Consider the following 21,966-nt stretch of genomic DNA (forward strand, 5'->3'; position numbering starts at 1 on the left):
CTCTAAACATCCTCACCCACAGTGAGTGTTTTGTTGGCAGTGTCAACAACTGATCAACTGAAGCTGCTATTAATGCATCACCCGAGGTGGACATTGGTAGTGGGAGGTGTGCCGGCGCTCTCCGCCTCTCAAAGGTCATCCAAGGTATGCTAATAGCAGGCCTGATGACATCACTGGAGCCATATAAGGGGTGTGTGGCGAGGCTGGGCTGCAAACCTCTCTGAGCTGAAATCCGAGGAAGCCAGCAGGCACAACGCTCGCGCCCTCTGCCTCCACGCCTTCTCTGTGGTCCTGGAATACAAGACAACGCCGCCACACTGGAAAATATGCTGTTCTGCCATCCCCAGCCTGAGTCCTACCACCAGCACTCTGCTAGTTACATTAGGTAAAGCACTGCCATGTTGCCAAGCTCCAGAAATGTCAGGATTTCACACACAGGTGCAGCAATTTACCAGCTCCACAGGTGCTCGCGTGGCTTTGGTAAATGTGCTGATTCACAGTGATTGAGGAGCACATTTAATGTGTTATTGACATGAAATGAGTTTTAAAAATGCATTTCAGGCGTTCGTTCATTCAAAGAATTGCACTCAAAATCCACATTTCAGGTTAGTTCCACTTTATCATGTCAGTTTGTAAAAGTTTCCGTTTGATTTTTAGTTTTGGATATCATGATGTGTGTGGTGTTTTTCAAAGTGTACAATTTATGAAATTCAGAAGGGAACACTAACGGTACAGCAACAAAAACACACGACACAGTCATGCACTTACAAATCTGATCAACTGACACCAGATCTGAAATTAAAAGTTATTTTATCTTGTACTTAAGTTTATTTTTTAAACAAAGAAACATAGACAAAAAAGAAAATACCCAGTTTAGCCCACCTTTTTCTTTCTTTAATGATGTATTTAACCTGAACCGTGCTGCATGACAACAAACCTTTGGGCTTAAATGACTGAAGATCAGATGTGACAGCTGGCCATCTCCTCGTGATCTCCTCCAGAGAGGCGTTGGCGCCTTTCTTAAAGAACGAAGAAGCTCGGCTCATGGCTGAAAATGGTGCCAAAAGAACCCCGTTCCAGTACATTCTGTGTGCAGCCACTTCACCGGCTGTGAAGCAGCAGGAGGAAGCGCTCACTTATCTCAACCAAGGTACTTACACTGTTAGTCTCCGTGACGACTGTACAGACCGAAGCTCATTTTGTCACACGCAGTCCCAGCTGAAGCATGGGAGATGCTCAGAGTTCAATCCATTCATTTAAATACACTAAGAGAAAAATTAGGTTTGTTCTGCAACAGAAATCAGGTTGAAGTTTTCTGATGTTTGTCCAGTCTAGGGAAGCAAAACCAAAAGTCATAATTGTTTAAATATCTTCACTTTGCTAGTTCTTCTGTTTGTAATACGCTTTAATTATTTCTGGATTGGACTTCCCTCTTCAAAATATGGTCATTGAGGTTTCCAGTGACTCACGTCTCAAACATGATTGGTTCCAGTTTGGCTCATTTGACAAACTTATGATAATATTCCTTAAATTTAAATATTAGTTACTGGGAATTGGTCACATTTTTTCGTTCATAGTAATGTAGACTGCAAATGAATTTTGGACTTTTTTAGCTTCCATAGATTCTGTCTTTAGACCTGGATCTCAGAACATCCTGTTTACATAGTTGCACTCACACACTCAGTCTCTGTTATTGATGATTAAGATTTGACATGTTTAATATTTGAAGAATTCATTTATTTAAAAAATCAAGTATTCAGATTTATTGATTGATTTGTGCAAGATGAGCTTCTACGTGAGTGTTAATTTGTCTGACTTGGATCATCTAACCTCACTCATCAACCCCTCTCTCACTCATGTCTTTTGCTCTTTGCATTTCACACTCCCCTCCTCTTCGTCCTCGTCTTCGTTTTCTGCCTTCTGGAACCTTCTGATTTTTTCCGTCTGTCGTGTTTGTCAGTGACGTTTTTATTATCTGTGCTTTATCTTCCTCTGTGTTTCTACGAGTTTGCCCTGCTTATCTGCTCTACAGTAATTTGTTTGCAGTAAAAACACAATGAAAGTGAGCTTGCTGTTCCACGCAGCTTGTGGCCATTCAAAGAGGGCATGTATTGATTAGTAAAGTTAATTGCCATCAGGGTTTGTAGCTTAGTTTTAGAAGCACTGACAGTTAGTTTTAGCGTCCCTCATTGGCTGTGTTATTGACATGTTGTTGTGATAATGTATTATGTCTGATCAGGACGACTAAACGGAAACGTTTTCCAGTGTGTGGTCTTGATATCTACGCCTCTTTTCTGATTGATTGATTTCCTTTTATAAAAAAATTTTTAATCAGGATGTTTTTAATGTTTTAAAATGTAGGTCAGTCCTACGAAATCCGTATGCTTAACAGAAAACTAGTGGAGTATACAGATATAAGCAGCAAATATGTGAAGGTAGGTGTAAGGTATTGTGTATTTTTGTCTGTTTTATTTGTCTTTCATGTGACCTCTCCCTCTTTCTCCTCTCGTCTGTTCACTTCCCTGGTTCGTCGCCGGTCCCTTGACCTTCCCTTCCACTTTGGGGGTGCTGCATCGACCCTGAAGAGCTTGGTACTATCAGCCAAACTCACTGCTCCTCCTCCTTAAACTTCACATAAGCCCTTTACAGACGTGCAGCTCAGCTTCCTCTCACATTTCCAGCACACACACACACACACACACACACACACACACACACACACACACACACACACACACACACACACACACACACACACACTTTCTCTCTTTGGTATGTCTCACCAAGCTTTTCTGCTTCTGTCTGCTTTACCTGGATCTAAGTCACATGATCGTTGTGCTTGTAATTTTTCTGAAATGTTGTTTCCTGAAGTTGAAATGAGAAAAATCTCTCAGCCTTGTGAAAAACAAATAAAAAAAACAAAACAAAACTAGCAGCTCTCGGGTTCTCCAAGTTTCAGATGGCAGTCAAAGTTTCTACTTCCTCATTTAAGAAGAAGTTAGTCACACACTCACCTAAGAGTTACTTCATTATGGTGTGAGTGCATCCTCTTGACGCGTCTCTGTCGTCAGGACACATCGTAATGTTCGCCGTAGCATCCTAGAGACGCAGGAATGGGACAGGTGGCGTCTGTGCAAACACATGACGTGAAGCATCCAGAGCTGTTTGAGCTCGGCTGCTCAGTCATGCACGAGCCTCCCCCATAAATAGCCCAATGATACATGTCTCTACAGGCTGCTCATTTCATCTGTGGATTTGTGTCTTGTCCACGCAGATTTTAAAAGGTGGCTGTTGCTAAAATTCCAACCTGATCGAGCTCAGTTTTTTACAGATGAGCATAAGCATGATGCGGTTCTATTAGCTGGTAGCTAAAGCTGTTTTACGCAACAGTGTGAGGTGACTGAAAAGAGATCAGAGCTCCCACATGTCATAAGGTTTTAGGATTTGGATGAAAAAGGTTCTGTAAGTAAGTCTTCAAAAGTGGGGTTGAATGACGGAAGGCGTAAAAGTTGCTCCTTTTTTCCTGTTGACTAAATCACATCCATGCTATCAAAGGTCAGTGAAGAGGTCAGTCTTGACTTCACTAATTTGTATCATACATTTGGCATGTAAATGTTGTGGTTAGGGTTAATTAAACTATAAATGTCTAATGCCTTTAAGGTTAAGGTACATAGAGCTGAACGTAGGTATTGATGTGTTAACACCAACACAGAATTGTGACAGCATACAAATTTCCAGGGTTATTGCCTTTCAGTTGCAAGGGTTTCAGTTTAGTTAATGTCCATCGCATTTTTGTGGATTTTCAGAGGTTTGAAATGCCCAAATTAAATTTGGCCACCATCTTGTAGCTTCTGAAACTCAATTTAGCATGTCGCTAAAACAAAACCAGACCCTAGCCCCAGATGACCTGACCTCATGGATGCTCAGAGATGAAGCATAAACCGGTCCACTGAGAGGATCTTGTTTTGCAGAGACTGTGGGAGCTCTGTCACATAGAAGGAAAGTCACCAGCATTACTGCATGTCTCAGGTATTACATGTAGCCTGACTGGCAGCAGGTCATTGGGCTTTTGTGACAACAGTTTTAACTCTGACTGCTTAAGAATTGGTAAGAAAGGAGCTGCAAGTACTCCCTCCACGCCCTGTTTCAGTGCGTGTATAAATAAAACAGGGGAGCCTTTTCGCACTTTGCCCAACATTCCTGCTGTTTAGCTTGGTGCGAGCTGCCCTGTGCTCAGCTCACAGCCGTACTCCTGTCTGAAGCCTGATCCTGCTTGTTCACAGAGTATTGTGCGCGTGGTTTTCCATGACCGTCGACTGCAGTACATGGAGCACCAGCAGCTGGAGGGATGGAAGTGGAACAGACCTGGAGACCGAATCCTGGACATAGGTGAGCTCACCATACCAACATACTCATGGATCACTGATACTCACAGATTTGTGGTGGTTCTTGGTCAAAGTCACTATTTGTGTGTCTGACTGCACAGAAAGTCCAGTAATGGCATGAATACCCAAGTACAGTGAGAGAAGTGATTTTGGAAACTCACTAATATTTGCTCACAACAAAATTAAATATGCTAAACACCAAAGATGAAGATAGTGCTGTGGTTTTCCTCATGTACAACAGTGTGCAGCAGAAGTGATGCCATTATTAATGGCGTGTGGTGAACTGTAGTGTCATACTTAAGTATGAATGATTATGGAGCTGTGCTGGACCAATGCATTGACAGTAATCAATGATCAATAGCCATTTGACGCGTCTCCCAAAAGTTCGTGGCAGATGTCTACCAGGAGGTTTCTTCCTGTTAAAAGGGAGTTTTCCCTTCCCACTGTCACCAAGCACTTTCTCAAAGGGGGTCTTATGATTGTTGGGATTTTCTCTGTATTATTGTGCGGTCTGTACCTTATGGTAAAAAGCACCTTGAGGTGACTGCTGCTGTGACTAAACGCTACATGAACTGAATTGAATCTTAGGTTCTTAGACTTCAGAAGGTTAAACTTTTAAAGTTAAACCTCTCCTCAGCTTCAGATGTTAACAGGTTAACCAAAACACAAATGTCTTCACGTGGGCTTTAAAATCAAAGCTGAAATAAGTGGCTGGCTCATTACTTGCAGATATCCCTCTGTCAGTGGGGATCCTGGAGCCTCGTTCAGACCCTCTGCACCTCAACACCATCGAATTCCTCTGGGATCCCCTGAAGAATGCTTCTGTTTTCATCCAGGTACACATCCAATTCCAGTCTCAGTTCCTTGGAGGTTGTGGTCTTTAGCTGAATTTATTTTTCAGCTCTTCTCTATTCTCTTGTCCTTTCAGGTCAACTGCATCAGCACCGAGTTCACCCCCCGGAAGCACGGCGGGGAGAAAGGGGTGCCCTTCCGAATCCAGGTGGACACTTACACCACCAATGAACACGGAGAATACGTCGAGCATGTCCACTCATCCAGCTGCCAGGTCAAAGTCTTTAAGGTACAATACTTTATTTACTCTTACCTCATGCTCATCTCTGATTTTTAACATCCTCAAATCTCATGATTTACACCACACGTCCTGTTTTTTTTTTAAGCCTAAAGGAGCTGATCGCAAACTGAAGACAGATCGGGAAAAGATTGATAAAAAGACCCCTCAAGATAGAGAAAAGTATCAGCCATCCCATGACACTACCCTGCTGAAAGAGGTGAGGCCTGAGAGGACCCTTTGTTTGCCTTCTGCTTTGACTTTATTGAACCTAGCTGTAAATTCTTGGGTTACTTGGATGTTTCTGGAATTTGATCAGATCTGAATATTTCCCCCCTCCTTTTCGTTTTGCTTCTTTGCTCACCAAACCATGTAAACCACTATTACGTTACAGTTTGTTAATATGTCACTTTGCTTGTTGCAATGTTTGTTTTAAAAGTTTTCTTTCTTTGCTGCTGTCAGTGACTGAGGCTTTGTCAGTGCTAGTTTGTTATTCACCTGGAGGAAAAGAAAACCTGAGGAACCATTGTACTGGTCATGTTCATTACAAAAATCACACATGACACTGTAGCAATACTTACCATTACAAACCATTTATAGGACAGGAAGTCTTTATAGGAAGAAAATGAAAAGTGTTTGCTAAGTGTGACATAGATACTTGTTAACTAGTGCTAAATTGGTTAAATAAAATCCTACAATTTCACCTAATCAGGAGTTCAGACTTCTTGGACGGTCTGTTAGTACAGTTAACCGCACAGCAGCCACATTATTGGTCAAATAATCGCATTAAAAATGCTTCCAAAGGCTCCAGCAGCGCCTCTATCTGCGGTGAAGCCTAGCAGACAGCTAGCAGCTACAGCCACCATCCTCCTGTCAGTCAAAGAGGCCACGCCCATAATAATACAAGCTTTAAGTATATATCAAATTAAAAGCCGATTTTGTTACAAACATATACAGATATTATCAGGGGATAAATGAATTATAGAGACCAAAACAGTTTTTGTGTCAGGCTAAAATTCCTTTAATATGGGAGACCATTACAACTGACTCACTGCTGGACCCTCTAGTGGACATTAGAGGAACTGCAGGTTTGCTGTAGCTTTGTCTTTCAGCTCTGGAGTTTGCTAAAGTCGATTAAAGTTGCCCGGATCTTTTCAGAATAAAGTTTTCTTCAGAGCTCTGTACTAGACAACCTGTGAAGCTGTATATTACGACACAAATGTCAGCCCGATGAGACATTAACAGACTTTATCCTGGCGCGTGTCTGGTACAAAGTTTGCATGATGTTCAGCTGAGGCCATGTGAGGTTAGAGCTCTCTGTTATTGTAGAGTCTTTACACCTGTCATTTAAAATAACTGAAATATTGGTGAATGGCACTGCCTCCTCTACCGCCTCTAAATCTCACATTAATGGAATGAAACAAAACTAGTGAGCTAAAGGAGATGAACTACCTAAAGTTGTTACTATGTAGACCATAGGTTTACACACATCTGTGATCACTCGCTGCACTTTGAATGTGATTTTGAACCCTTTAATCTTTGTGAAAAGCTTTCCACTTCATTGCACATCTTCTTCTCTTTCTCTCTTCTTCTCTGTGTGCAGTGCTCGCCGTGGCCCGATGCCTTAAATCTAACCAGCCACAGCACCAGCAGCACGCCATCACCAATTTACCACAGCTCACCAACCTCCTGCACTTTCACTGAGGGGTGAGTAAGCATTCACACCACACTTTAATACTTGTTTGGTGGTTTCCACCGACATAAAACGCATCTCTTCAGTCAAGGTCTGCAGGGGAACTGTGTTTTGTTTCAATTACGGGTTGAAAATTTGAAAATGTTTCTCTGGTGTGATTGTGCTTTACACTCTATGAGAGTACTTTCACAAGCACTAACTTCTGCAGCTATTAGCAGATGCAAAACAGAGAATTTTTAACAGCATATAAAGAGCAGACAGATGTGTCTCAGGGCAGTTAGAAGAAAATACTCAACCAATCATCCCAATGTGTTCTTTCCTCCTCATGTTTGCGTTTCTCTAGCAACTGTTCTCCAAACCAGCAGGGGGAGCTGTTCATGCCCGGCTGCTCTGATGTAAGTAACAGAGACCGGTGCAGTGTGAAAGTGTTAATGTTGCTCTCTTATTCCTTTTAGGCCATTATTTGGAGACAGTGGATGCTGTGCAGCTATACTCATTTCAAGGGCTCTTCTTCTTTTTGACATGTAGCACCTTCTGCCGTCGTCCTTGCCGCAGGACACTCAGCAGTGGCTGCACCGTCACAGGTTCTCGCCTTTCTCAAGGCTCTTCACCAGCTTCTCAGGTACCGCGTGTGAAAAACACACCACACACTTTAGTCTTGGAACTTTTGTCAGAAAGCGCAGGCATGCAGTGCAGGAAAGACAAACTGAGGAAGAACTGATTAGTGTTGATGTGTTCGTCTATCGCAGCGTCAGATCAGATCTGCTGTAGATCAGGGCAGCAAGCAGAACCAGATTTCTGCTGTTGTTGCAGGTGCTGATCTCCTGAGGATGACCAGAGAGGATCTGATCCAGATCTGTGGTCCAGCAGACGGCATCCGCCTCTTTAACACGATGAAGGGAAGGTGAGCCATTAAATTACACTGCCCAGCCACACCCAGAACCATTTGCATGATTTACTGGTTGGTGCATCTACAGACACAAGATCATGGAATATACAAAATAGGCATGGCTCCTGTTTCTGGATGTGAGGCCAGCTGAAGTGCCTCAACCCTGCATTTATGGCGACTGTGGCTCAGGGGGTTGGGAATCGCATCTGTAACCGGAAGGTCGCCGGTTCGATCCCTGGACTCTCTGTCCTGGTCGTTGTGTCTTTGGGCAAGACACTTAGCCCTACTTGCCTACTGGTGTTGGCCAGAGGGGCTGATGGCGCGATATGGCAGCCTCGCTTCTGTCAGTCTGCCCCAGGGCAGCTGTGGCTACAACTGGAGCTGCCTCCACCAGTGTATGAATGTGAGAGTGAATGAATAGTGGTATTGTAAAGTGCTTTGGGTGCCTTGAAAAGCGCTATATAAATCCAATCCATTATTATTATTATTATTATTATTCATTCTAATAACCAGAAGGGGGCGACTCCTTTGACTTTTAACACAAGTCAGGTCATATGGAAGTCCACACAATTCTAGTCCTTTGGGATGTTCCTAAAGTCTAGTCTAGTCTCTTCTCTCAACCATAAATTATATACAAAGATGGATTTGGACACTGATATGATCCATTGTTTCTCCATTACAGTAAATTTATGATATCAGCCTCTTGAGCAGACTGCATCTTAAGCTTTAGTGCTGCAGGTCCTTGAAATGCATTCAATTCAAGCTTTTGCTCACATTTTCAGGTGTGTACAGCCCCGTCTTACCATCTATGTGTGTCAGCAGCAGGCCAGAAATCAACCTCCCATCAAACCAGGCTGTGGAGAAAGTAAGTGTGCAACAAGAATTCGGTCTGAATGCTCATATTTTGTCCTTTTTTTTCAGTCCTCTGTCTGTAGTGTGACTGAATGGTTTTAAACAAGCAATTCCTACACACCAAACACAACTGCAGGTTTATTAAGCCCTAAATGAAATATTCAAAACTAAGATAGATGGCAGCCGGAGCTGGACCAAACAAGTCAGAGGACCTGAAGAAGACCTGTAGCCGATGTTAGAGTCAGTCCTTAAAATACAAACAAAATAAAACTCATGAAAAAGACTGAGTCCAATTAATAATACACATGGATGTGCCATACTCTTTCTTAAATATTGTGTTTGTAAGGCACAGCCAATCAGGAGAAAATAAAAGGAAGGAACAGAGGAGGAGCTAAAGATGCTTGTTTCAGACAGTCCATCAACTGAGGAGCTGCACCGAGGCTCAGTATAAGATAAAAAATGGTTATTTTGAACATTGAGTCATGCACTCTGTTCTACTAGTCCAAAAATAAATGTTTGCAGATGAAACGCAGCAGAGACAAAATCCTAAAATATCAGGGAATCATCACAGAAACTGGCAGAGAGTAACACTTCTGACCTGATGTGATCATTGTATGTCTGTCTTGCCTCTGCAGTCTACCACGCTCTGTACCTGGAAGAGCTGACACTGCTGGACCTGTCTGAAAAGATTGCTACACTGTACAACATCACTTCCCAACAGATCACACAAATCTACAGACAGAAAACCACCGGGATCCACATCTTAGTCTCAGATGAGGTATCTGTCCAGCACTGATTAATATGAGTGCATATCTGCAAATGAGTATGTAGATTCTGTAGGCAAGGGGTAACGTTCAGGTATCGGAAGCTTCCTGACTTCCATCTGTAGTTAACTTCTATTAACTTCTACTAACACTAACACAGTCATCTTTGAGTTGCGTTTGATTAGATGCAGGTAAAAAAATCATTGAGAAGAGGAAGAGAGAGCTCCTGCTTTGCTCTAATCCAGTTTTAAAACAGGATGCTATTGTCTAATGACAATTTCGTTTTTTTTATTAGCCCCATAAAAATATATCTGCCTTCCAAACCCATGACAGACAGAACAGGAAGTCTCAGTTTTCCGTTAGTGATCATCAATAAAAGTTCCACCATGAGCTCCAGATTCCTTCCAAGTCCATGAAGTGCACTTTATACATGTTTCAGCTGTTTCAAGACCAAAGTGTGTGGTGTTCTTTGTTTCAGATGGTGCAGAACCTCAGGGAAGAAACCAGTTTCATCATCAGCACCATACGAGGTAACTGACCTTTATCCGTAGAGCCCTGTTTCAGGGAACGTTAAGAAGCTGTGGAAAAGGGAAAGAAAAGCACTCATTTCCAAACAGTCCAAGCACTTAATTAATGTCATTCTGCAACAAATGCAGCAAATCAAATGCTGAAACGAAGAACTCAACCAAAAAAAAATCAGTGGTCACTTTACATTTAATGCAACAAAAACATTTTAAATAAATAGAGCAGGGTCAAAAAGAAAAACCAAAAAACAACTCATTGCATTGAACAATGTAAGAAAAATATTCCACAGTGTAGAAATGCTACCAACAGTTTGGGGATTTTTGCTCTACATAACATCATCAAAAGATTCAGAGAAGCTGGAAAGATCTCTGTACACAAGACTGAAAACCACTTTATCCCCTGAACCTTTTTGTGGAATTCATGCAGTGTAAGTCTTGGCATAGCCACGGTGTAATACACAAGACCTTCCCTGTAGAGGACTTCGTCTGGATGGCTGCCTGTTTTGCTCCGAGGCCTTTGTTGTTCAGCATTTTGGAGAGGAAAAAAAAGAAATTGGTTCAGGGGCAGCTAAAGGCTGAAAAGTTGTAATTATTAAAGTTATAATCCCAGAGCTGAAAATGAGTTCAGTAATCTGTAGGTAAACAGCATGAACAGAACTTTTCTCAATATAACACGCAAACATAGGATTTCTTCATCTGCTAAATAATATCAAGGAAAAAGCTGAAACAGTGAATGTTGGTGGAGCTCAGGCCTTCAGACACAGTGAACAGGAACATCCCTGCAGGATGGCATCTATATGTTTTGGAGTTGTCTGCTGCCATCTAGATGTTGTTTTACTGGGGAAAGTCTTGTTTATTTCAGTGAGATGATCCCAAACCATGGCTGTGGCTGTATTCCTGCAGCATGGCTTCATAGTAAGAGTCCAGGCGCTAAACTGGCCTGACGCAGTCCAGAAACCAAAGGATGCTGCTGAGCAGCTGGTTTCCTGCAGCAAGCATGTTTCCTTACTTCCAAAGAACAGATGAAGCGGTTTAGTGGGAAACAGCTTCTTAAAGCTGCCATCAAATTCAAAATGAATAAATCAAATTCTTTAGTTTCAGCGTTTGCAGCTGTTTTATTTTCAGTGCTTTTGCATTGTTTTTATTTAGAGTCACAGAGCACACCAGTTCTTTTGAAGAGCAGAAACAATTTATTGATATTAAGCTTCAAGCTTTCATCAGGATGTTTTTTTTATTTTGAATGATCTTTAACTGAATTTTTGTGTGTTAACAGATGAAAACACTGATGGTTACCACGTTGTGTTAAAATGATCTCCGGGACGTGCCTCAGTGGAGTTGTACAGATTGTAAATACGTTTTACTAGACACTGTAATGATAATAATATTAATACTACTAATAATGTGATGTTTAATAAGATTTCCATTAAAGTGAAAATGCTTGTCAGCTCTTCGCTTACTGTTGATTTTGAGCTTTAATGTTCTCTAGTTATTTTTTACATATTTGTTTAGTTACTGATTCTTGCTTTGTTGCAATTAGTATTAACAAGCGCTGTACCATTCTTTAATATGTCAAATGCAATGCTGTAAATGCAACTGAATGACTCTGATGATAATAAAGCAAAATAAATGGAACACATCATCATGCAGACAAAATGAAACGATGAACAAACAAAACTGTATGATGCTGTTTTAATGAGAAGTGTGATCTCCCGCTGCCTCGGCTCTCTTTGTTCTCCTGCTGGGTCGTGCCGCGTTGGGATGCTCTGAGGCTCTCTATTTTCTGGGTGAAGTGGAACATGCTGCTTTTAAAGATTCGATTTTGACTTGCTGTGAATAACTGTGCTGTGTTTGAGAGTAATTATTTGGCTGCTTTTAAGATATTAAACCTGCACTGGGGGGGGGGAAGGAGAGTCAACAGTAATTACAAGCAAAGCAAAATCACCAGGCCAAGATGTCACTACTTACAGGTCCTTAAGGTTAAACTGTAAGTGGAGAGGCACTGTCATATGTCATACATAAATGTCTTAAATCTTGACAAATGCCCACACTGTAACAAACAAAACTAATAAAAGACTGAAAGGAAATAAAATCGAATTTAAAACAAAAACTAAAGAAGAGTTTAAAAATAAACAGTAATAATTGCGGACCAGCTCAAGATCCAGGTATAAAATTTAAACCCCACCTCACTGTGATGTCCACCTTCTCTGTGCATCATCTAATCAGCTCTATAAGTAACTTAATTCATTTCATCAGTATTGTATATTTTGAGTTCAAGCTTCTGGACAAAATGACCTTGCTCCATGAAAATGCTGTCATGCTGTTATTTTAACGATTAAAAACTCAAAATGGTGCACCTAACAATATCAAAGTAGACTTACACAAACACAGAGAAACTTTTTTAATATCCTACATGCTTGTTAACTACACAACTGTGCACAATGATCCAAACTCCAGGAGTCTGGAAAGTTGTGGTTCTTAGATGTGGACTCTCTGATCCAAAGAGTTCAGTTGGGGGAAGAAGAGAAGAATAAAATCACTGAAAGTAGAAAAGGTGTGTGGTGGAGATCTTGGAAAACTTTGTGAGATCTCGCAACAGTTCATTTTCATTTTTTTTCTCCAATGTCCCTTACAGGGCTCAGTAAGATCCTACTTTCCTTCTGATTTTTGCAGTTACCAATGGTAATTCTTTTCAGTACATATGTAACACCCCCTCTGGCCACATTGTGGCAGTGTTCCCAGTCACACAGAAGCTTGTATGTAAATCTGGAAGTATCCAAAAGATGAAACAGAGAAAGTGTTTCACTTTGTCTCGTGGTTAACATGTTTACTGCACTCTCTTTTTTCCCACTATTATAGTATTGAGTGTCTCTGTCTCTCATGCACAAGACCATGGTTTGATTCCCTGATTGAGAGATACTCCTTGTCTTTCAACTTTTAGAAAAGCAAAGTGCACACTGTGAGTAGGTCTTGAGGGAGGTTAGTGTTTCAGGGAATAGATTGTCAGGAATAGATCATCTTTCTGTGCTTGGTTTTCTCTACAGTGAAAGAATATAAAAATGCAGTTGCAATACAATTGGTCTTATTTTTAAGCAAATCAAATCAAGTCAGCTTTATTTATATAGCACATTTAAAAGACATCAAGTGTCTGTCAAAGTGCTGAACAGAGGGATAATATAATCAAATAAAAAGAATTCAAATAAGATGAAAAAAAACGTAAGACATCCATATACAGGCAGAATCTTATATGCACTTTTTTGTATATAAGATATGTAAGTATATAATGGATACTTACTTTATTGATCCCCATATGTATGTACATGCACACATACAATGTGTGTGTGCATGGGGTTTGATAACCCCTTTGATTTGCTTCATCATATTTTCTAATCTTTGACTTGGAAGGAAGTTTTGGAAACACATTTGGCAATGCTTCATCTTCTGCTTTGCGTTTGTGTAGGAGCCCCGTCAAAAACGTGTCCATTATACGAGCAGTGTCCAAGCATTCCTTTTTCTTTCTTTTAATTTATAGCGTGCCCCCCTGCATTGGCTCTGCGCTCACCCCACACTTTGGGAACCTCTGTTTTAACCAATGAAATTATAAGTGGGCGGTGTCTTTTTTGCGGGTTTCAGTGTTACACTGACACGTCAGCTCAAATCCCTCTCCAAAAGTGTGACACTCCTTCAGGCGGGAAATTTGTTTGACTCAATTTTTGTACAGTCGGAACAAGTGCTGCCAGGTGGTTCATCTTTTCTGCAGTCATTGATAGAAAAAAGCAGCAAGAGCTTCTTTCGTTTACTCCTCTCCAAAACCGCCACATTAAACTGATAGAGGAGCTCAGCTTTAAACCGAGAGGACTGAAGAGCGGACTGGATGAAATGTGAGTGTTCGTCAGTATTTGTTTTGAGCGTTTATTGTTATAAAAATCAATGGAAAACAGTAAATACGTAGTAAGGATGCAACCAGTTGTCCCCGCTCCTTTATGGTTTTTGTTGTCCTGACACTAAGGTTACTTACATTACGCTACATTACGTCAGCGGTCCCCAACCCCCGAGCCTCGGACCGGTACCGGTCCGTGAGTCGTTTGGTACCGGGCCGCGAGAGTTGAGGCTCAGGTCTGAAATATATAGTTTTCAGGGTTTTTATCGGTTTTCAGCGTTATTTTGTCATCGTTTTTATCGTTAACTCGGTTCTCCTGGGTCTTTTCACGTGTGTTATGAATAAATCTTATTTTTTTCGGTACCGGTACTAGTTTTACTTGGTTGTATTTATCCGCGACACCTTAAAGGCCGGTCCATGAAAATATTGTCGGGCATAAACCGGTCCGTGGCGCAAAAAAGGTTGGGGACCGCTGCATTACATGACATAATATACCTTCCTGTCTCCACTGATACCAATTGTATCACATCTAAAAAGAAAAAAAGTCGGTCGGCAGTTATTGAATTATATACTGTTCTGTTGCCTTAAGTCTTCTGGATTTGTGGAAAAGACATTAAATGCTGATGCAACTTCCTGTTTTTATTCTAACCCTAGCTGTCATCATAGAGGACACTACTGAAATCACTTTTATTACTCAAAAGTACAAGAGGGTTAGAGCCATTGGGGGAAAAATATAGGGTTAATTTGGATTTATTTATTTATTTTTGTAAATTTTGTAAATTCTAGTAGCCCTAATCCTCTTCCATACAGAGAAAACCGAGATCATGTTAAAAACACTTGAGCTTAGGAGCAAAACTACTGTTATTGTAGTTGTAATAATTGCTCTGAGCATAGAGCAATAAATTCAGATTTTTATTTAACTGATACTAAATTATGTTACAAATCTGACTCCAAAATTGATTATTGTATTGCAATAAAATAATCAAAAAGAATGCATACTACAACATACAGCTGACTTACAACATGTTACCATGTAATGCACATAATGCCATGTAGTGCACCTGAACCAAAGAGCAGAGCCTTTTGCCAATAAACCAGCTGCACTTGAAAATTAAACTTTTCTTTAAAACTCATCATTACTCCTCATTTTGAGATCAGTTCAGTGAACCTCCGTTTCCTCTGCCTTCACCAGCAGCAGTGCTCCTAAACCTGTACACAGGTTCAGCATCAATGGGGCCTTCTCACGTGTAGAACTTACCTATACAATGCATATTAATGTATAATCCTGTGTTATTAAACGTATTATCAAGGCTGCTGTCTCAATGTAATCAAGACAGCAATAGCTCAGTAGGTAGAGTGTTCACCCCATGATCCGAAAGTTGGGGGTTCGAATCCACTGAACGGCCACCCTGAGGTATCCTTGAGCAACGTACCGTCACTTCACATTGCTCACCAGGCACTGGATTGGTAGCTGCCCACTGCTTCACTGAGTGAATGGGTTAAATGCAGAGGACTACAAAATTCCCCACATGTGGGACTATAAGGGCTTAAAAAAATAAAAAAAAAGCTATTGAGGCTGCTGTCTCGATGAGATCTGACATCCTCTTTAGCCCGGAGGATAAGTAGTAATACCACAGATTAGTTTTCAGTAAGGAAGCAGTGTTTCTGTATCCTGCTTCTGTTTGTTCCTTGTATGGTAGCATGTGTGAATGCAACAAAGAGCTGTATCACCTGCCAACACTTTTCAGAAGTGTTTGTGAGGTCATGCAGTGATTTCCAATCAGGTCTGTCTCTAATGTAGTGCAGGCCTGAACACTATCAACATCTAAGCTCTGCGGCATTTTTAAATTGTTTCATAGAGTGATAAATTTCCTAATTTTACTATAGAAACATTCAGCCTGTCAGGGATTTTCTTTTAAAACACAGTCATATTATACAAATTTTATTCAAAATATTTTTTAGCATGTAGTGGTCGCAAGATAATGTGAGGGGGACCAGACGGATAAAAACAACCACACAAGCCTTCAGACATCTTTCAGAGCTCTGAATATATTTCTTATATAGATACAGAATTTTAACATTTTCAGCATTTCTTTTACTTCCCCTTTTTGCCTCTTCACCCTCTGTTTTAGGCACTTTTCCCCATGCAGTCACACAGACTGCCTCTCCTAACTTCTCCATTTGTTTAGTGACTGTCTTCCACCCATCTCCACTTCCTCTCTCGCCTTCACAGCCCATTGCCGCCTCCTCTCCTAGAATGTGACATGGTGCCTGTCACATTCTACTCCACACACACACACAGCTGCGGAGATCTACTATGCCAATCTAACCAGCTTCTTTTTCTCAACCCAGCTGCTATTAAACAACATAAAATAATTCACTCGCCTGTGGGACAACATATAGGACTCTTAAAGTCCTTTTAATTTAAACAGTCACAGTGAGTTTTACACTTCATGGCCAGCAGACATCAACCTGTAGTTCTTAGCAAAAGTCTCTTTCTCTAGTGCCCAGACACTGGAAGCATTTCGCATGAGTATCGTTTAACTTAACGAACAGATAATTTAGACTTTGTCCAATATGTACACTTTGATATAACAGGTGTTGCTTACCTTTACATTCTGTTGGACCGGTTCTCTGTTCGCCTCGTTCCACGACCCCCATTCCTCTATTGCTAAATATTCTCTTTAAATTATTTTGTAGCATCACTAACCTACATTTGTGAAAAAGGAAGCAGTACTGTCATGGCAGATCAAGGTGAAATGAAGGTAAGTAAAAATTGGAAAATGCTTTCATTAAACTGCCAACTTTAATAAAACAAATGTTAAGAAATTAGCTTTTATAAATTAAAACATAGGGTTGATGTTTTTCACTAGATATATTCAGTAAATATTGAACTGTGTAACAATTAATTTAGAAATTAGGAATGTTAACTGGACTTTATATTTCACTGCCATGAGGATGATCTTTCATCAGACATACAAGATTGGAGTAAAGATCAGATTATACAATCAGCTAAACTTTATAGTGACTGCACACTTATTTATGTAGTGACTTAAACTAAGAAAAAAAACTTTCTTTTAGACTCAAGAGGAGAATCTGTCCCCTGACATCAAGAATTGGAGCAAACATCAAGTGAGACAATGGGCTCTCGAGTTGGATGGTGTGGATGACAAAGTTGCTGAAATATTGTTTAATCAAGACATCAATGGGCATAGTCTTCTTCTTTTAAATCCAACAGACTTGACTGCAACTGGTGTCACTTTAGGACCAGCTAAGCTTCTCATTCATGCCAGAGATGAAGTTGCGCAATTTAAAAAAGAAGAGCCATTAGGCTCTAGAAACCAGCCTGGAAAACTGTGCAAGCCATATCCATTTGATAAATACCACGATACATTAAGATATATTGAGAGCAGGATTCTTGATGTTACAGAATCAGGTGCCTCAGATTTGATTGAACCCTGCCATGAGTACAAAGCTTTCACCAGGACAACAGAAGAAACTAAAATGGAAAAGTTCACATCTGAGGTCATTCGCTTTGCAGCTGCCTGCATGAACAGCCGCACCAACGGCACCATACATTTTGGAATAGGAGACAAACCGGAGTTCACCCACGGTCAAGTGTTGGGAGTGGTTGTTGAGGACAGAGAGGCTTTTGCAAATGAACTAAAATCTGCCATTAATGGGTGTTTTGAACATAAACATAAACAAGCTGCTCAGACATGCGTCAGACATCCACGATTTGTTGAAGTTCTCAACAAGAACACGACATCATCTGACAAATGTGTCATAGAAGTCGACGTTGTTCCAGAGACTACGATCTGTGAAGAAAACGGCTACCACACAAAAACCATAAAAAATGGCAAGAAAAAAGGCAAAATGAAAGAAACTGAATCAGAACCATCAAAATGTTTCTTTATCCGTGATGGTGGTAGCAGCAGAGATCTTCTTGCGCGACCAAACAAGCGAGAGTACGAGCAGTTTCTAGAAAGTATGGCTCAGCGATCACAACGCCGGAAAAAGGCAGAAGAGAAGCACCCCAGTGTGAGAAAAAACAGCACTCAGGGCTCTAGACTCAGTCACATGATCACTGGTGGCTCTCTGTCTTTAGATAAATCAAATGTTGAGCGGTATGTGATAATAACTAACAAATCACACCCAAGCCAGTTAGATTCTTTAAACTTTCTTGTACATCTGAATCCAGCAGTGGTGTTGGACTTTGATCCAGAATCTGCTAAAGAGGGCTTAGAGCAATACTTTGACCAGCAGAGCCCAGTAAATGTTCATTCACCGGCACGATATAAAATCACAGAAGGAGTTGAAGACATTGCGAACAAGTTGAAATTAACTCAAAACACCAGCTGGGTGTTCTGCAATGGAGGCATTGAGCATGAGTCGCCCTCAGACATTGACCAGTGGTTAATGGATAAGGGACCCGCCGTCAGAGATGTGATTTCCTTCTTGTGTCGCAAAGATGTCCTTCCAAACAAGAGGTTCCTCGTCATTTTTTTAATTTTGTCAAGAGTAAGTGAGAAGATGGACCCCCTTGTGGAGACTTTCAGTACATTCTGGCAGGAACTCGGAGGCCCAGATCAGATCCTTTGCATATGTGACGATGACAAAGCATTCAACTCCTGGAGAGACTTAATTGAGGCTCGATGTGGAATCGACATCTCAAGTAGATGCATACATGATCTCAGCTTTGCAGAAGTCAATGGCACTATCCTTAGCCTTTGGTCAGAGAATCGCAGATCCAGTCGTTTCCTACCGTGTGGTGGGGGAAGCAAAGTGCTATTTGAGAAGAAAGTGGAGCGAAGTCTGAGTACCTTAGATGTCCTTTGTGTGAACCAATGTGAGGAAAAAATTCTGATAGAACGGAACTTCTACAAGGGTGGAAAGTTAACGTGGTGTTATTTCTATTTCTCAGAGCAGGCCGGATCCATGCCGTTTATCAAACGAAACCACTTTGACTACATCAAGGATACAAGCATACCTGATTTATGCTCCCAGAGAAAAGCCTGTGTGTTGTTTAACCTCAGGCATGTACCTAAATGTGGTGGGACAACTTTGGCCAAGTACATATTGTGGTCTCTCCGGAACACATTTCGTTGTGCTGTCCTCAGGAACAACAATGCTGACTTTGCTGAAGTAGCCAGTCAGGTGACCAAACTTCTCATGTATAAATATCAGGAGCAGCTGCCACGTGTCCCTGTTTTGGTGATGATAGATGACTTTGAAAATATGAAAAAGGTATGTGACCTGAAGCAGCTCATTGAAAAAGAATGCGAAGAGAAAAAAATTCAGTCTAAGTCTGCGCAGGTGGTTGTCTTGAACTGCATGAGAGCAGAGACTTTTGAAACGACTGGGCAAACTGCAGATACTGTATTCATTGAAAATAATCTCTTTGAGAGGGAACAGAAACAGTTTGAGGAAAAACTAGTCGAAATTGAGACAACTTACAAGAACGCTGTGCCTATGAAGGTTCTCAGTCATCCAGTTCATCGTAGTCAAAGGAGCTTGCAAAGACAAGCGTTCTGAAGAACCTGAAGAAGCTTCTCAGATGAGAGGTGAAACATCTTCAAGCAACTTAAAGAAGTCCAGACAATTACAAACGATGTAAGATGGCGCTGAATAATGGATAATGCACTTTTTAAAACTTCTGGAACCAGCTCCTTTATCTATTCGAGAGCGGAGCTGCTGGCACTGAGAACAAAGGAACAGACCAGCCTGCGACACAACATCCCGGCTGAGATAAAGAGGAGCTACAGAGGCTGCAAGGCTGGAGTGAGGAAAGCGGATCACCGGAGGTGATTCAAACCGACATCAATCCCGACAGTGATAATGGGCAACGTGAACTCGCTACAGAATAAAATGGATGAACTGTGTGCTCTGAACAACCACCGACTGTACCGTGAGTGCAGTTTGTTTATCTTCACGGAGACGTGGCTAACCGAACTAACGCCACAGGCTAACGTAGACCTATGCAGTTTCACATCCGTGAGACATATGTGGTTGGAGGATGAGGAGGAGGTCTCCATTTCTCCACCGGTTCCCTCTTCCAGAAGGAAACGTTGCCCTCGCCACCGCCACTCCTCTCCCCAGTCATCTGTTCTGCAACCTGGTCCTGCTGGAGGGTCCGAGGGGCCCGTCCGGCCTTCATCTGTTGTTCCCACTGGGGGTTCTGGAGAACCGCACCAGCCTTTGTTTGCCTCCGCTGGAGGGTCCGAGGGGCCTGTCCAGCCTTCTGTTCCTGCTGGTGATTCTGGAGAACCGCACCAGCCTTTGTTTGCCTCCGCTGGAGGGTCCGAGGGGCCCGTCCAGCTTTCTGCCTCCGCTGGAGGGTCCGAGGGGCCCGTCCAGCAACAGCAACCTGCCTCTGCTGGAGGGCCCGAGGGGCCTTCCAGCAACCTGCCTCCGCTGCAGCGCCACCACCTGCAGCGCCACCCTCCTCGTCTGGTCTAGCCTCCGAGTCTTCATCCTCGCCTGGTCCAGCTTCAGCTTCGCCTAGTCCCGTGGCAGCCACGCCACCGTCCGGACCACATCCTGTGCCTCAACATCGCCGGCCTCCTTCCAGGCCACGTCCATACCCTCCTCAGGCGGCCGGCCTCTGGGCCTGAACCGCCCAGATTTGGACTGTTGTGCAGTCAGCCTCCGGGCCGGCCTCCTGAACTTTTTCGGAACTGTTTTCTTGGCCGGCCTCTGGAGCCCCTTCGCCTGGGTCGCCGTCGTTGCCATGCACACGGTCGGCCCCCTGAACTGTTCCCACGTCACCGCCGTTGCCGTGCGCACGGTCGGCCCCCTGAACTGTTTCCACATCGCCGCCACTGCCTTCCGTGTGGTGCGGTTTTTGAGTTTATTATATTATTTATCATTTCTAGTCTTTGGTTTCTTTGTTAGAGTTTTCTCTTATGGTTCAGTCTCTGTGTAATCCTTAGTTGCTGTCTCCCCTGTCGGCTATATCTCCGTGTCTGTGTCTGCCCTGGTCCCACGTCTCTGTTCCCTCTGTAGTGCCTGCCTGTGAGTCTGTGTCTGTAAATTCAGTCTGTGTTATGTTTCCTGTTTTACTTTGAAAGTATGTGTCTCATGTAAATGCGTCTGGTTTTGCTTCCTTTGTCTCGTTAGGCCTGATTTGCCCCAGCTTTGTTTCCCTCCTGTTACCCATTCCCTGATTGCTCCCTCTGTGTATTTAAGCCCTTTGTTTCTCTGTGTCCGTGTCGTGATCTACCCTCATTTATGCTGTGTGTTCTGTCTGCCTGCTTATGCAAGTTTACTTGGATTTTTGTTACGTTTTGCCATCCAGTAATAAAAGCTGAGTTTGAAGTACACTTTTGCCTGCCGTGAGTCTGCACTTTGGGTCCACTACTCCCGCCTGCACACAGCGACACATGACACCTCGGGAATTCAGTCATGTGATCTGTGTGTGTGTTTCCATCCCCCCGAGGGCTGCCTGTGAGGAAATACACACAGTTACGGCATTTCTCCTACGGTGTTGCTATCAGTGTGTGAAGAGTGGGAGAAGAGGGTTGCATTGACAATCCAACACAATGGGCAGCACATTGAACACATTTTATAAGTGGTCAGAAACTTGTAAATAACTCATGAAAGAATAAAGTTATGTTGAAACCAAGCACACCATTGTTTTTCTTTTGACATTACCAATACGTTTGATGTGTCACATGGCCCTCTTCCTATTGAAAAAAACAAAAGTTGTATCCAAGATGGCCAACTTCTAAATGGCCACCATGGTCACCACCCATTTTGAGGAGTTTGCCCCCTCACATATACTAATGTGCCATAGAGCTGGGCGATATGAGATTTTTTCATATCACGATATGTTTTTTTCATTTCAGGTGATAACGATATCTATCACGATATAAGCCAAATAACTATATTTGTAAGATTTAAATGTGCCGTTG

At 42.1% G+C, this 21,966-nt stretch overlaps 3 protein-coding genes across 4 annotated transcripts in view; all 3 read left to right on the plus strand.

Moving 5' to 3' along the window:
* Positions 1 to 224: 224 nt before the first annotated feature.
* Positions 225 to 11,804, plus strand: tfcp2l1 (transcription factor CP2-like 1). Of its 2 annotated transcripts, none has more exons than XM_085434421.1 (15): positions 225 to 385; positions 960 to 1,150; positions 2,362 to 2,435; positions 4,284 to 4,389; positions 5,115 to 5,221; positions 5,314 to 5,466; positions 5,564 to 5,674; positions 7,058 to 7,161; positions 7,491 to 7,542; positions 7,676 to 7,769; positions 7,961 to 8,051; positions 8,819 to 8,901; positions 9,524 to 9,666; positions 10,131 to 10,182; positions 11,450 to 11,804. In XM_085434421.1, exons 1-15 carry the CDS (start codon positions 327 to 329, stop codon positions 11,485 to 11,487), a joined length of 1,458 nt encoding a protein of 485 aa, XP_085290547.1. In that variant the 5' UTR covers positions 225 to 326; the 3' UTR covers positions 11,488 to 11,804. The 2 variants fall into 2 exon arrangements, with proteins under 2 accessions (XP_085290547.1, XP_085290548.1); XM_085434422.1 differs by having other exon boundaries at positions 1,002 to 1,150.
* A 2,188-nt stretch (positions 11,805 to 13,992) lies between these two features.
* On the plus strand, positions 13,993 to 19,588 carry LOC146691127 (sterile alpha motif domain-containing protein 9-like). The gene is made up of 3 exons (XM_085435106.1): positions 13,993 to 14,054; positions 16,754 to 16,818; positions 17,135 to 19,588. The coding sequence occupies exons 1-3, from the start codon at positions 14,048 to 14,050 to the stop codon at positions 19,586 to 19,588; spliced, it is 2,526 nt and encodes an 841-aa protein (XP_085291232.1). The 5' UTR covers positions 13,993 to 14,047.
* LOC146691128 (sterile alpha motif domain-containing protein 9) overlaps positions 14,014 to 21,966 on the plus strand; it is a 32,775-nt gene continuing 24,822 nt past the window's right edge. Inside the window, exon 1 of the mRNA XM_085434424.1 lies at positions 14,014 to 14,054. The gene's annotated coding sequence lies outside the window, so the exon portion shown is untranslated. The remainder of the gene's footprint in view (positions 14,055 to 21,966) is intronic.

This window comes from Copadichromis virginalis, linkage group LG16 (genome assembly GCF_057382275.1).
Source record: "Copadichromis virginalis isolate Kocher_CV1m ecotype Utaka linkage group LG16, C_Virginalis_male_GT1.1, whole genome shotgun sequence".
Taxonomy (NCBI): domain Eukaryota; kingdom Metazoa; phylum Chordata; class Actinopteri; order Cichliformes; family Cichlidae; genus Copadichromis; species Copadichromis virginalis.

Coding starts and splice junctions, on each gene's coding strand:
- tfcp2l1 (XM_085434421.1), top strand. CDS start 327: ATGCTGTTCTGCCATCCCCAGCCTGAGTCCTACCACCAGCACTCTGCT. Junction 2,436..4,283: donor TAAGCAGCAAATATGTGAAG/GTAGGTGTAAGG, acceptor GCTTGTTCACAG/AGTATTGTGCGCGTGGTTTT. Junction 8,902..9,523: donor CAAACCAGGCTGTGGAGAAA/GTAAGTGTGCAA, acceptor TTGCCTCTGCAG/TCTACCACGCTCTGTACCTG.
- LOC146691127 (XM_085435106.1), top strand. Junction 16,819..17,134: donor CAGATCAAGGTGAAATGAAG/GTAAGTAAAAAT, acceptor ACTTTCTTTTAG/ACTCAAGAGGAGAATCTGTC.